Genomic DNA, 14,385 nt, shown 5'->3' with positions numbered 1-14,385 from the left:
AGAACCTGTGTGTGGGCGTGCTGGGTCATGAGCGACGTTAAGTGCGTGTCCATAGGTAAAAGTATGGGTACGTGGGATGCGTAGGTGTTGCTGGTAAGTACCCTCTCCCGAACTCGCAACAAACCGTCGTCGTCGGCGAAGATTCGCAAATCTTTGATAGGGCTGTTCGAGAGCAGACGTTTCTTTCTGTCAATGGAGTTAACGTTAGTTGTTCCACTCCAACAAGGGAAAGCTCTCCACGTTGAACATCTCCGGCAGTTAGTGGTCCAGTTACTTTTGTACCTTGTTTTAAGTTGTTCATGTAATGATGCACCCATGCTGTGACGCGCAGTAACTTGGACGCGCTCTTTGCCCTTAGTCGGTCTTGCGCCATAAAAACCCAACCATCATCATCATCAACTTGAAAAACGAGCTGAACCCTTCAGTTTCTATGACATGTGGCACGAAACCAGTCACATTCATGGCGTGAGCGCTAGTAGTTGCCGCTTGCTCTGGTACGTCTAGTTGTCCATCGTTTGGATTCACAATTTCCGGCCACAAAGCAGGGTCAGTAAGCCAGTTTGGACCGTGCCACCACAGCTGTGATCATTTTAGCTGGTCGGCCGAAATGCCCCTTGTCAATAGGTCAGCAGGGTTTTCCTTTCCTGGACAGAAGCGCCAACGTGTGTAGTCCGTCAAATTCCGCATCTCTTGAATTCTGTTGCGAACGAAAGTTTTTCACATCGTCGGACCTTTTCAAATCTAGCAGATGTTTATCTGAGAGTCCGACCAAAACGTAACACCATCGATGTCATGCTCACAGTTCTTCCATATGTAACTGTATAGCTAACTGTGCAGCTATTCCAGCTGACATTATTGCCAGCCGTGCTAGCGTGATTGTTTTCAGCGGTGCAACTCTCGTATGCGCAAAGAGAAGGACTGTCTTAGCGTTGCTGTTAGCATCGTAGACGGTGAGGTAAACTACTGCGCCATAAGCCGACTCGCTTGCATCAGCGAAGGCGGGTAGGGCTGATTTGCGGCCTTGGCCTTCCCTTCCAGCGCCTAAAAACCTTGGGATACCTTGGGATGACTAAATTGTGCAGAAAGGCTACTTCTTCGATCCATTTTATCGATATAATTTGCAGTCTAGGTGGCAAGGAGTCGTCCAAGTAAAGATTTTCTCGCGGATGTCTTGTAACAGGATCTCGGCTTTGATAAGGAAGGGTGACAGAAACTCCAGTGGGTCATACACCCTAGCTATATCTTGTGAAGTGAAACGTTTAGTGCCTTCATGTTGCTGTATAACGTGCAGGAGGCTGTAGTGTTTCAAGCAGAACGTGTCCGTCTCAGGGTCCCATGAAATTCCGAGCACTTTCGTCGTTACTGCCGGAGGACAAAGTACCTTCTCCTGGGAAGTTCGTCTTTCTGTAAAGGCAGTGGCAACTTGTGGATCATTTGACCCACTTCCTGATATTCATGGAAAAAATACGGAATATTTCGATGATCTCCTTTCGCATCCTAATGGCATCTGCACTGCTATCAGCTCCAATCAGCAGGTCATTCATATACATGGATTCCTGAAGCAGGCGGGCCATCGAAGGGTATTCCTTCTCGCATTGACGATATCGATAACAGCCTCAACGTAGCTGTTACCAAGAAGGAAGGAGAAGTGCCCCGAATCGAACTCGAGTCATCCTCCAGGTTTCCTGTTCTGGTTACAGGTTGGCCTGCTTGTGGTCAACTCTTGAACCTAAAAAATCTTAGAGAATCCCTGTCTGCTTCCCGTAGACCAATGTGGAGAAATGCCTTCTCGTCGTCAGAAATCATTGCTACCTTGTACCTGCGAAACCGGAGGAGCAGAGTCCCGACGTCAAGGTTCAGGTTCGGGCCAGCTTCCAAGTTTTCGCTGACTTCGCGCCATATTGATGTGATGACGCGTCAAACACGATACGCACTTTTGCAGTGGACCGATCTTCTCGTATCACTGCTCGGTGCGGCATGTGAGTGAGTGAGTGAGTGAAAAGACTTTATTCGATCATCCGGCGGACGACTATCCTAGCCCCACGTGGGGAGGGTAATCGCGATGCGGCCACACATCATCTCGGCGTGGTGTCCTTTACTCAGCGAGCAGCCCTCACTACTCCCGCCTTCTGGCACCCGCGCCTGCCCCTGTGCTGGGGTGGTAGCGAGCACCTGGCGCTTTCGCTCGGGCGCTGCTTTTCGAGGGCAGCCGAAATCCACTGGACGGCCCGTGTCTGTTGTTCCCGTTGGTCGCTTCCCGCAGCGGCCGCAAGCCACGGCGGGATCGTCGTCACTGTCCGTGCCTCCCTCGGATTTTGTGCACAGTCCCACAAAATGTGGGCCGCAGTAGCCCTTTCCGATTCACACACGCGACACAAGTCACTCACATATACGCTAGAGCACACGTGTTTCATGAGCACCGGCGTGGGTAGCGACCCAGTCTGCAATTGCCGGAACGTCACCGCCTCGCTTCGGGTCAGGCCCGGGTGAGGCGGGGGCATAGTCCTGCGCCCTAGTCTATACCAGTTCAACACTTCACTATACTCCGTCATCCTGTCTTTGGCTTCGCACCACCAGTCCTTCGTCGAGTCGGCCGGTTGGGCGGGGCGGTATGTGAGACCTCGCGCCGCCTCGTTGGCCGTCTCGTTGTGGTTTGCGTTGCCTCGGGCTGACACGTCCCTTCCCATGTGGGCCGGGAACCACTTGATAGTCACGGCTCTGTTCGTTGGGTTCACCGCGCGCAACACCCGTACTGCTGCCACACACACACTGCCTCTGGCGTAGTTCCGCACCGCGGTCCTGGAATCGCTCAGCACGGTCGTGCATCCGGGGTGGGCGATGGCCAGGGCGATGGCTACCTCCTCGGCCTGATGCGCCGACCGTGTCCACACGCTCGCCGCCGCCTTCGTCTCGCCGGTGACCGCACTGACCACCGCCGCGGCGAAAGCTCCCCTCCTGTCCTGATATTCCGCCGCGTCCACATATACGGCACCGCTGTCTCTGGCGTGGAGGTCGATCAAGGCCCTGGCCCTTGCCGCCCTCCGCTCCCTGTTGTACTGAGGATTTACGTTCTTCCGTATCGGGCACACTTGCACGTGTCTCCGCACACACTCTGGTACCTCCGCTCCTTCCGCAATCTCCTCGTCCGCTCTCCTCAGCTCCAAACCTAGGTTACGGAGCACCTGCCGGCCGGTTCTCGTGCCAGAGAGCCGCTCCAGCTGGGCCGTTCTCTGGGCTTCTGCAATCTCCTCGAGAGTGTTGTGCACCCCCAGTGACAGGAGCTTCTCCGTGTTTGCACAGTCGAAAAGCCCGAGTGCGGCCTTGTAGGCCCTTTGTATGAGCGCGTTGATCCTGTTGCGCTCGTGTAACTTCCAATTGTGGAAGGCCGCCACATAGGCAATATGGCTCACGGCAAAGGACTGGACCAGCCGCGTTAGGCTGGCCTCCTTCATGCCTTCGGCCCTTCTGCTCGATACCCTCTTTATGAGGCGTATGGCCGTGTTGACTTTGGCCGTTAGGCGGTTGATGGTTTCGCCATTGCCTCTGCCTCGCTCTAGGAGCATGCCCAGCACCCGGATCTTTTCGACGTGCGGGATCACCTGGCCGCCGCTCGTTCGTATCATGATTTTCTCGCTGTCCCTTCTCGGGTCTCGCTTCTTCTTTCTCACTCCCTTCGGTGGCACCACTAACAACTCCGACTTGCTCGGTGAACACACCAGCCCCGAGCCGTCCAGTTGCTCCTCGATGGCGTCCACCGCCGCCTGTAGCGTGTCTTCAATGTGGGCGTCGCTTCCTCCCTTTACCCAGAGCGTGATATCGTCGGCGTAGATGGTGTGCCTGACCCCGCTGACGCGCAAGAGCCGTTCAGCCACTCCGATCATCACTAGATTAAACAGCAGCGGCGAAATGACCGACCCTTGCGGGGTCCCCACGCTGCCAAGCTTCTTCTCCGGTAGCTCAAGTTCGCCAGCGTGTATTTCAACCGTGCGACCCGACAGAAAATCTCTGATGTATCTGTATGATCGCTCGCCCATGTTCAGCCTCGACACCTGCGCCAGGATCGCAGAGTGCGTCACCTTATCAAAGGCGCTCTGCAGGTCCAGGCCGAGCACGGCACGGTTGTCCCTCGTCCTGGTGTTGTCGTCCAAAATTTCGCTCTTGAGCTGGATCATAGCGTCCTGGGTGCCTAGCTTGCTCCTGAAGCCGATGACCGTATCCGGGTAGAGCCCCCACTCCTCCAGGTACCGCTGCCACCTGTTCATCAGGACGTGCTCCAGCACCTTGCCCACGCAGGACGTGAGCGAGATGGGCCGGAGGTTTCCAATGTCTGGCGGCTTGCCCGGCTTGGGGATCAGGATGGTTTTGGCCGCTTTCCACTGCCGGGGAAGAGTCCCAGCCCGCCAGCAACGGTTGTAGTAGTCCGTCAGGCTCGCGATCGCTGACTCGCCGAGATTCTTCAGCACCTTGTTCGTCCCTCGATCTGGTCCTGCCGCCGATCTGGTATTGAGGTCATGCAGGGCCGCTCGGACCTCCCGTACCTAAATTTCTCTGTCCAGGTTCGAGTTGGCCGCACCCTGGTAGTCCGGGTGATGCACCGTCGGGGTGGCCGGCAGGTATTTGGCGTCCAGGCGCCTTCTCACCTCGTCCTCCCCGCATTCCGTGACCGCTGCGTGCATGATCCTGGTTAGCCGCTCTCGCTGGTGCGACTTGGTCCTGGTTTCGTCCAGGAGGTGCCGCAGCAGGGTCCACGTCCTGCCGCAGTGCATCTGCCCGTCCGCCGCGCTGCAGATCTCGTGCCATCGCTGGGCGCACAGTGTTGTGCAGTGGGCCTCGATTACTCGGTTTAGCTCCGCGATCTTCTTGCGGAGCTTCCTGTTGGTGCGCTGCGCTTTCCACCTCGTCAGGAGGGATTTCTTGGCCTCGATGAGGTGGGCCAGTCGGTTGTCCACTCGCTCGATACTGGCATCCGTCTCAATCTCTCTGGTCGCTGCCGCGGCCCGCTCCATGAGCCCCGCCGTCCACTCCTCGATGTCCTCGATCACCACCGTCTCGCCCGGTAGGGACCCTCGGAAGGCGTTCCAGTCGGTGACTTTGTGCGCCCTGACGCAGTTTCTGGAGTTGGTGGCCGTGTCGCCGCTGCTGAGCGGGACGGCGATCTCCACGATGTAGTGATCGCTGCCCAGCTCGTGCCCCGTGTTCCGCCAGCCAAAGTCCCCCGTTTCCGCATTGTCGCTGCCGCCGCTCCGAACGAACGCGAGGTCCGGCGTCGTGTCTCGGGTGACCGAGTTGCCGATCCGCGTGGGGTCCGCCGGGTCGGTGATCAGGGTCAGCCCAAGGTCGGTCGCGTCCTGCAGGAGGTCCCGGCCCTTGACCAGTGTCCTGCTATAACCCCAGGCCTGGTTCGGCGCGTTAAAGTCTCCGCACACGACCAGTCTGTTGCTCGGGCCGGCGATGCGGTTAGCCTTGTGGAGCAGAGCCTTGAATTTCTGTTTCCTGTGTGCCGGGCTGCTATAGACGTTCAGTATGAATGTGCTTTCCTTCCTACTTTTCTTCCCGGTTACCACCTCGACGAAAGTGTGCTCAATCAGGCTGTTCACGCCGAGTACCTCGTGCTCTAGGAAAGTGATGCCCTTTCTCACCAGGGTGCAGGCCCCTCTGCCGGTGCTGCCGGTAGTGTCCCGCAGGCTCGGAGGGCTCACGCTCGCCTTGTAGCCTGGGAGCTTGACCTCTTCGGTAAGGGTCTCCTGCAGTAAGATGACGTCGGGCCTCACGGTTGCCTGTTCCAGGTGTTGTTGCAGGACTGCCTTCTTTCTGACGAAGCCGTTACAATTCCACTGCCAGACTAGGAGGCCTCGCGTGGTCCCTACTGCTGTAGCTGATGTTGTTGCTGCTCTATCCATGCTTGCGGTGGGTGGTGTTGCTGGCTTGGTACTTGTACTCCTGACGCCTGCAGCGCCGCCATGATTTGTTGTAGAGCGGTGTCAATGTTCGCAAAGTGTTCGTTGAATGCACTGATTGTCAAGTTGTGTTGCTCTTCCATTCTGTTGAGTTTCTCGTTGATTCTCCGCTCTTTGAGGCTTTCGATGGCTCTCTTCTTGGGCACCGGTCCCGCCGCCACGGTCGTCGTCTCGTCTTCCACAGTCTCCTCTTCCATAGCCTGAGGGGCTGCGGCAGCCGGGGTTTGCGCCCGCTCCGCCTGTTGATGCGGCGGCTGCTGTTGTCGCCGCTCGCATTGCCGCTCCTCCGCCAACTGCTGTGTCGGCGTGGGTCGTCCCGGTAGACCCAGCTTGAGCGCCATCACTTCCTTGTTGGACTTGTCCAGCGCTGCCACGAGCTCCGCGACTTTTCTGTTGAGTAACTCGTTCGCTCTGGTAAGCATGACTACGTTCTTCTTGAGTAGCTCCATCTCCTCGTCCCTCTTGTCGCCTTTCTTGACCCCGCTGTTACCTCCACCGCTCGGCCCTGGGCTCTGCTGCAGTGATGGACCCCTCTTCCTAATTCCTGCTTTGGTGGCGTCCGCCCAGCTTACGCGCTCTCCTGACATGGATCTGCCGCGCTGGCGACTCGCGCTTCGGCCCCTGCTGTTCTTCCTGGAACGTGACGTGCTCCGCTCGGTAGCAGCTGTTGTTGCTCTCTCCACTGGCGTCCTCAGTTCCGGGAACTCGTCTGGGTTCGGCAGCTGCCGTCTTGCACGCTGCTCCTCCATCTTCCTTTCCCACTGCCGCCGGGTCACCACGTAAGGTACCTTGTACCGATGCTTGCAGTCGCGATCGCCTGTTGGGTGTGGCCCCCCGCAGATCCTGCAGTTGACCTTACAGTCGTGCCCCTCGGTCGGGTTGTTAACGCCGCAGTCAAAGCACACTTTAGCACTGGGATTGGGGCATACGTCCCTCCTGTGTCCGACCCTACCACACTGTCTGCACACGTCAATGTGCTTGCGGTACAGGCTGCACCGGAGGAGTACCGTTTCATAGCACACATAATTGGGCACCTTCAGCCCCTCAAAGGCCACGATCACCGTTGTCGTAATGCCAATGCGTTGCGCTCCGCGAGCCAGCGGGTTGCGCGGGTGGACGATGTTCCGGTGGATTTCTGCCGGCGTGTCCTCCACTGGAACTCCTCGTATTATTCCCTTCACCGTGCCGTCTGGCGTAGTTTGGTATGCTCCTACCTCATGTACGCGATCTCCAATGCGGATGGACTGAATTCTGGCGTAGGCCCGGGCTCGTCCCTCATCTGGGGTGCTCACCACCACGATGTTCTGGTGTACATTCGGGCAAAACGTGTCTGCCGCGCCGTCTTCCCTTGAAACCCTCGCTGCCGCGCGAATGGCCGTCGCCACTGTCGCCTGCAGCTTGGCAATGTTTAGGCCTCCCCGAGGCCTGACGACAATTTTGATGTCCTCGCTTGGTAACACATTCGGCATTTTAGACGCCCTTGCCGTGGAGGCGATGACTCTCTTGGCGTACTGGTTCCTTTCTCGAGGCCGAGATTGCCGCTCTGGTGACGCCGGCCGCGCAGCTTCCTTGCCTTGGATCTTAGGTTTTCGGACCACTTGCGTCCAGCCGGAGCCGTCTTGAAAATCCTTCTTGAAAATCCGTCTTGAAACTGGGCCATCAGCAGTTGGTTGCTGGGGCTTTATTCCTTCTCACATTTTACACTGATGCCTTCAAACTCCCAGAAGCGGTTTGTTTGTTTTTCACTTTTCCTGGTTTTCTGTTGCTTGAATTTCTGTAGGTTTGAGTGTCAGTGGTTGTAACGCTGAACTTCGTTTTTCCATTTTGAAACTTCCTAACATTTTGTTACAAGACCTTCTTTTTATGGGTATAATCTATCTCCATCATTTTCATTGAGCGTTTGCTTGTGTATTTTCAATTTTTCACGTGCCTTCAACGTTTTGCTGGCCGAGTGTCATGGCTTCTAACACTAGGCTTCCTTTTTTTTTTTTGCTGTTTTGCTTTCTGGAATCTCTGTAACTATTTTTACTTTATTGTTTCTGTCATACATATGGTTTTCTGTGTTGTGTTGTATTGATTTTAGTTTGTTTTATGAATGTTTGTATATGGTGTACCAGTACCAAGACCCTAGGGTTGTTCCTGGGCACCGAAAATAAAGATTGATTGATTGATTATTATTTTATTATTATTATTAATATTATTATTATTATTATTATTATTACTATTATCTGAGCTATCTGATCCCTGATATCTGATCCCTGATATCCCTGATATCTCTTATATGCAATTATCTATGTGATAGGTCATGTTTCGTGCATGTAAATGGACAGTCTTCTCTTTCCTATGAGGTCACCAGTGGTGTCCCTCAGGGCTCAGTTCTCGGGCCACTTCTCTTCTCAATCTTTATAAATGATGTCGCGACAATATTTAATGATTGTAATTTTCTTTTATATGCCGATGATGTAAAAATATTTAAAGGAGCCATGAAGAGAAAACACAAGTTTGGTTCATTCGAAAGATTGCCTCGTTAGAACCGTAACGACACCACTTATAACGCAAACTTCGCTCAAATAAGCTACATAATTAGGAAAAAAGGAAATGAACATGCGACCCACCAGCTCATTTTCCGCAACAGAACCTGTGATGTCACTTGGGAATGCTCTGCGATTGGCGGAGGCCGGCAAAAGCAAACGCATGTTAGGCAGGGCTTACAGTTTGCATAGCGAGCTAAATGCCCGTGAAACATACTGCACATTCTTTTTATGACAAAGAACGGTGGAGTAAACGGTTGAAGGTCCGAACGAACTCGCAAGCGTGTGCGCCAATGCGTACGAAACTAGCGCGCCAGCCGAGCTCGACATCTCGCCGTCGCGCAGACGAATTTTCGGGTTCGAGGCTCTTCGGGGCCAACGAACCGTTCCAGCACGCACAGCCGCGACCTTGCTTCGTATCGTAATCCCTTCACAGGAGGTTGGCCGTCATATCGCCAACCAGCAAAGGTAAAAATAGAAACAAGGGGAGTAAGGAACAGCAAGAAGCGACGAGATAGTGCCAGTCGTCGCGTAAGTTTCGAATGGTGTTGTTGGCTTGCTGCTGTCGTTACGAGCTCGTTTCCAGTTTACAACCACTGAAAACTTCAGTTTGTTCAGTTACGGCAGGGACCCTTACGTTAGCTCACTCCTGGGACATGCTGGCGCTCGTCGCCGACTTCGTCAAATCGCTGTGACCTTGGGGAAAAAATGCCGTAAACACTGCGCATTGACGCTCGTATCTTTCTGGTCGAAGCAGAGAGCTCGCGCGAACGGCTTTCCATACACGACACCGCCCAACTGGCATAAGTGATACTGCTACTGAAATTGAACTATTATTAACCGTAATCAAAATACGGCACATACGTACCGGTCTATATTCGTCCGTCGCGACGGGGCTGACGAGGCAGCGGTGCCGACGGCTGGGCGTTCGTCTGTTGTGGCTATCGCGGAATGGTCGCTTTCCCGTCCACCGCGTATCCCACAACTCTTGCCGCTTGTGCACTTAGAAGCATTGAGCGTTTTTGTGGTGTGAGGTTGTTAAATGCAAGCCCGAGCTCCTCGGCGAGAGTTTTGTTCTCCGGATCAGGCGATTCCATAATTAGGGCTGCGAGTGCACTAGGTTTTACTAGTATTTTTAAAATGGCCGCCGTCTCGATCGACTCCCGCGTGTGGGTGCTATATGGAGTCGACATACTAAGTATCTGTTTCATGGACCGGCTCTATGACGCCATTGTACATACACGTCACGGAATGTTCAATTTTAGCGGGAGATTTAAAATTTTGGCTTAAATTGCCTTATTTCTCAGTGAATAAAGCATCATTTGCTTCCGGGAAAGCGCTTGGGGTACTATGAAACACCTAATCTTTCGAATAAAACAAACTTTTGTTTTCTCTTCATGGCTCCTTTAAATCTGTTTCCAACTCTGCCAGCTGTTCCGCTCTCCAGAGAGCAATCTCGTCCTTCTCGCATTGGTGCTCATGCAACAAACTCCTCATTAATACATCTAAAACTAAGGTAATGACACACACAAGAAAGACTGACAACATCTTGTTTCCCTATAACATCAACGGTTAATTACTCCCACGTGTGGTAGAGGTTAATGACCTAGGCGTCACTTTCGACAGTAAACTGAGCTTCTCTCCACATATTCAGGTAATTACTCGTAGAGCTCTTCGATCGCTTGGCGTTGTCTGTCGCGTGTCCAAGGAGTTCAAGGAGCCGATTTCTCTTCTCAAGCTCTACACAACTGTATGTCGTCCTCAGCTTGAATATGCATCTGTTGTCTAGAACAGCACGAGCAAAACAAACCGTAAGCTTGTAGAAAGGGTCCAAAATAGGTTCATATCTATCTTCAACCATCGCTTTGGCGATAGTAGTAATTATAACCCTGGATCGCCCTCTTCATTGACGCTATCATGCTTAACTTCCAGGCGGAACAAGGCTGATATTCTCTTCCTCTTTAAAATTATGCACGGCATAGTGTCTTGTGGTGAGCTGCTACAGCATGTTCGTCTTTATGTGCCGCAAAAGTGGACCAGGAAACATGATACCTTTTGCAACCCCAATTGTCTGCGTGTCTTGTGCCCTGTGTTCCGACTGCAATGCACGTACAATCGGTACTCGGATTACCTTGATATATTTAATGATTGCCCTACTCTGTTTCGCAAACATGTCTGTGAGTTTGTATTGGCGTAACTGCCAACTTTTCTTATTCTGCATTTGTCTTTTATCCTTGAGTTCATGCACTTAAATGACTTTCATTCCGTAACTTCAACATAAGCTATCCTTTCGTTTTTTTGTATTTTGTATTTTATTTTGTATTTGAAAGATGTGTACATTATGTTTCGTGTGTTTCTGTTTCCGTGCGCCAGCACAAAGGCCCCCCGGCTGTTCCTGGGCACGCAAATAAATGATTGATTGATTGATTGATTGATTATTATTATTATTATTATTATTATTATTATTATTATTATTATTATTATTATTATTATTATTATTATTATTATTATTATTAAAGTAACTGGGGACTTTAACGCACCGGGGATTTCTTGGGAGACTCAGCGGGTCAGTCAGGCGTCTCACCCAATATCTCCGAAGTGTGACTTTCTATTTAAATTTATTTCCTTTACTTCCTTGCAGCAGTGCAACCTCATTAGGAATTCATGTGGGAACGTCTTAGATTTGTGTCTGATTAGCTTGGAAGCTGTCGACGTCTCGCGCAGTCATACTAACCTTGTAAAACCGGAGAAGTTTCATCCGTCATTACATATTTCATTGCATAACGTATCTCTCCTCCATTACAGTCCCCCTGTTTGCACACCAGGAAGCAGTAGTTACGACTTTGCTCGTGGTGACTACATTGGTTTATTTCACTTTCTTAGTAACACTGATTGGTCACCAATAGCTAACCTCAACGACGTTGATGAACAGACCGATTTTTTTACTGAAGTTGTTCACGATGGCTTGAGGAGCTTTGTTCCCCGAAAATTTGAAAAGAAAGGCAATTTTCCGCGTTGGTTTTCTGCTGAACTTAAACGAGCTTTGGGGAGGAAAAATCGAGCGCACAAGCAAGCTAAGAAAACGGGGCAGGAAAGGTGGCAGAATGAGTTTCGTCAACTCAGATCTCTTTGTAAATGTCTGGTTAGGCGCGATAGGTCGAATTACATTGCCGCGGTTGAGGCTGATGCAACACGCAATGCAAAAGCTTTCTGGGGCCACGTCCGTTCTCAAACGTGTAAAAATTCACCTGGGAACATTAACCTCATCGATGAACGAGGAGAGAGCATATCGGACGTTGCCAATGCCTTTGCGCGACAATTCCGTTCCACTTATGGCAACAACAGTGCAGCTTGCACCCCTCCACAATCTCTAGGTTACTGTAAAAACTCAGAAGTGCTGCTTTCGGAAAGTCTCGTTTTGAAAGCTCTGGAACAATTGAAATCGTCATTTTCATGCGGCCCTGACGGCATTCCTTCTGCCGTACTGAAAGCGTTTGGTGATATCCTAGTTCCAGTATTGACGTGTATATTTCAAACTTCTCTAAAGTCTGGCATGTTCCCCGCTCGTTGGAAGAATGCAAGGGTTGTTCCTGTATTTAAGGCAGGTTCTAAACTGAACCCCACGAACTACCGACCGATATCTATTCTATGTGCTGCTTCTAAATTGTTTGAGTCAATACTGCATAAACTACTCACATTCAGTATAAATACCACATTAATACCTGAACAGCATGGTTTTTTCGCGGGCCGATCGACCACTACCAATCTCGTCAACTTCATGCTGCATGCTTCGGAAGCTGTGCAAGGGAGAGGTCAACTTGATGTAGTCTACTTTGATTTAAGCAAGGCTTTTGATGTCGTCTGCCACGAGCTCTTAGCCAAAAAACTATCTGAGCTTGATATACAACCATCTCTGATATCTCTTATATGCAATTATCTATGTGATAGGTCATGTTTCGTGCATGTAAATGGACAGTCTTCTCTTTCCTATGAGGTCACCAGTGGTGTCCCTCAGTGCTCAGTTCTCGGGCCACTTCTCTTCTCAATCTTTATAAATGATGTCGCGACAATATTTAATTATTGTAATTTTCTTTTATATGCCGATGATGTAAAAATATTTAAATCTGTTCCCAACTCTGCCAGTTGTTCCGCTATCCAGAGAGCAATCTCGTCCTTCTCGCATTGGTGCTCATGCAACAAACTCCTCATTAATACATCTAAAACTAAGGTAATGACATACACAAGAAAGACTGACAACATCTTGTTTCCCTATAACATCAACAGTGAATTACTCCCACGTGTGGTAGAGGTTAATGACCTAGGCGTCACTTTCGACAGTAAACTGAGCTTCTCTCCACATATTCAGGTAATTACTCGTAGAGCTCTTCGATCGCTTGGCGTTGTCTGTCGCGTGTCCAAGGAGTTCAAGGAGCCGATTTCTCTTCTCAAGCTCTGCACAACTATATGTCGTCCTCAGCTTGAATATGCGTCTGTTGTCTGGAACAGCACGAGAAAAACAAACCGTAAGCTTGTAGAAAGGGTCCAAAATAAGTTCATATCTATCTTCAACCATCTCTTTGGCGATAGTAGTAATTATAACCCTGGATCGCCCTCTTCATTGACGCTATCATGCTTAACTTCCAGGCGGAACAAGGCTGATATTCTCTTCCTCTTTAAAATTATGCACGGCATAGTGTCTTGTGGTGAGCTGCTACAGCATGTTCGTCTTTATGTGCCGCAAAAGTGGACCAGGAAACATGATACCTTTTGCAACCCCAATTGTCTGCGTGTCTTGTGCCCTGTGTTCCGACTGCAATGCACGTACAATCGGTACTCGGATTACCTTGATATATTTAATGATTGCCCTACTCTGTTTCGCAAACATCTCTGTGAGTTTGTATTGGCGTAACTGCCAACTTTTGTTATTCTGCATTTGTCTTTTATCCTTGAGTTCATGCAGTTAAATGACTTTCATTCCGTAACTTCAACATAAGCTATCCTTTTTTTTTGCATTTTGTATTTTATTTTGTATTTGAAAGATGTGTACATTATGTTTCGTGTGTTTCTGTTTCCGTGCGCCAGCACAAAGGCCGACCCCGGCTGTTCCTGGGCACGCAAATAAATGATTGATTGATTGATTGATTGATTGATTGATTGATTGATTGATTGATTGATTGATTGAATGATTGATTGATTGATTGATTGATTGATTGATTGATTGATTGATTGATTGATTGATTGATTGATTATTATTATTCTCTTACCAGTGTCGGAAGATGCGAGAGTGTAGGTACGTCGTCTATAAACCAAGCCGCATTTTTCTCCCCTTACTTCAAACTCCTCTCCAACCTGGTTTTTCCGCGCATACGCATGGCGTTGCGCCGGAGGGGTTTTATGCGTACACGGGACCGCCAGATTTCCTCTCCGCTTAGCCATATCAAGTTTGGCTTTAGCTACTAAGGCAGTGTGTTTCTAGTCGCCTCTCTTACGCAAAACCTCTAGTGTAGCTGCTTCAGCTTCGTGTGAACCCATGCCCGGGTGATATGTTGGTGATTGTGATGATTTGCTCTCGCTTGTACAATGGTACGCAGGTGAAACAGACTATCGACTCCGGAGCCAACGTGCTGTTCCTGAATGCGGGCGACTACTATGTGGGCAGCATCTGGTTTTACATCCTAGGGCCGCCGATTGTGGTGGACGCCGTCAACTACCTCAAACATGACGCCATGGTACGCGTTCCGGTTGCCTCGATGGCTTTCTTTCATGACGGAGTTGATCCAAAATAATTCGTAATTTCATAAATCATTTGCTATGCACGGCAGAAGCGCATTCTAGCAAGCCAGTAACGATGGAGCGAAGTACTTATATACTGGATTACACCACTTTCGGAACGCTTT

At 50.6% G+C, this 14,385-nt stretch overlaps 2 protein-coding genes across 2 annotated transcripts in view; both read left to right on the top strand.

Moving 5' to 3' along the window:
- LOC144153441 (protein 5NUC-like) overlaps nt 1-1,727 on the top strand; it is a 68,659-nt gene extending 66,932 nt beyond the window's left edge. Inside the window, exon 3 of the mRNA XM_077685087.1 lies at nt 1,701-1,727. Coding sequence (XP_077541213.1) covers nt 1,701-1,727 — 27 coding nt within the window. The remainder of the gene's footprint in view (nt 1-1,700) is intronic.
- A 12,304-nt stretch (nt 1,728-14,031) lies between these two features.
- LOC144153440 (protein 5NUC-like) overlaps nt 14,032-14,385 on the top strand; it is a 62,480-nt gene continuing 62,126 nt past the window's right edge. Inside the window, exon 1 of the mRNA XM_077685086.1 lies at nt 14,032-14,217. Coding sequence (XP_077541212.1) covers nt 14,032-14,217 — 186 coding nt within the window. The remainder of the gene's footprint in view (nt 14,218-14,385) is intronic.

This window comes from Haemaphysalis longicornis, unplaced genomic scaffold (assembly GCF_048455015.1).
Source record: "Haemaphysalis longicornis isolate Haplotype H1 unplaced genomic scaffold, Haemaphysalis longicornis Haplotype H1 scaffold_9, whole genome shotgun sequence".
NCBI classification, from domain to species: domain Eukaryota; kingdom Metazoa; phylum Arthropoda; class Arachnida; order Ixodida; family Ixodidae; genus Haemaphysalis; species Haemaphysalis longicornis.
This window is presented reverse-complemented; position numbering and strand designations above follow the sequence as displayed.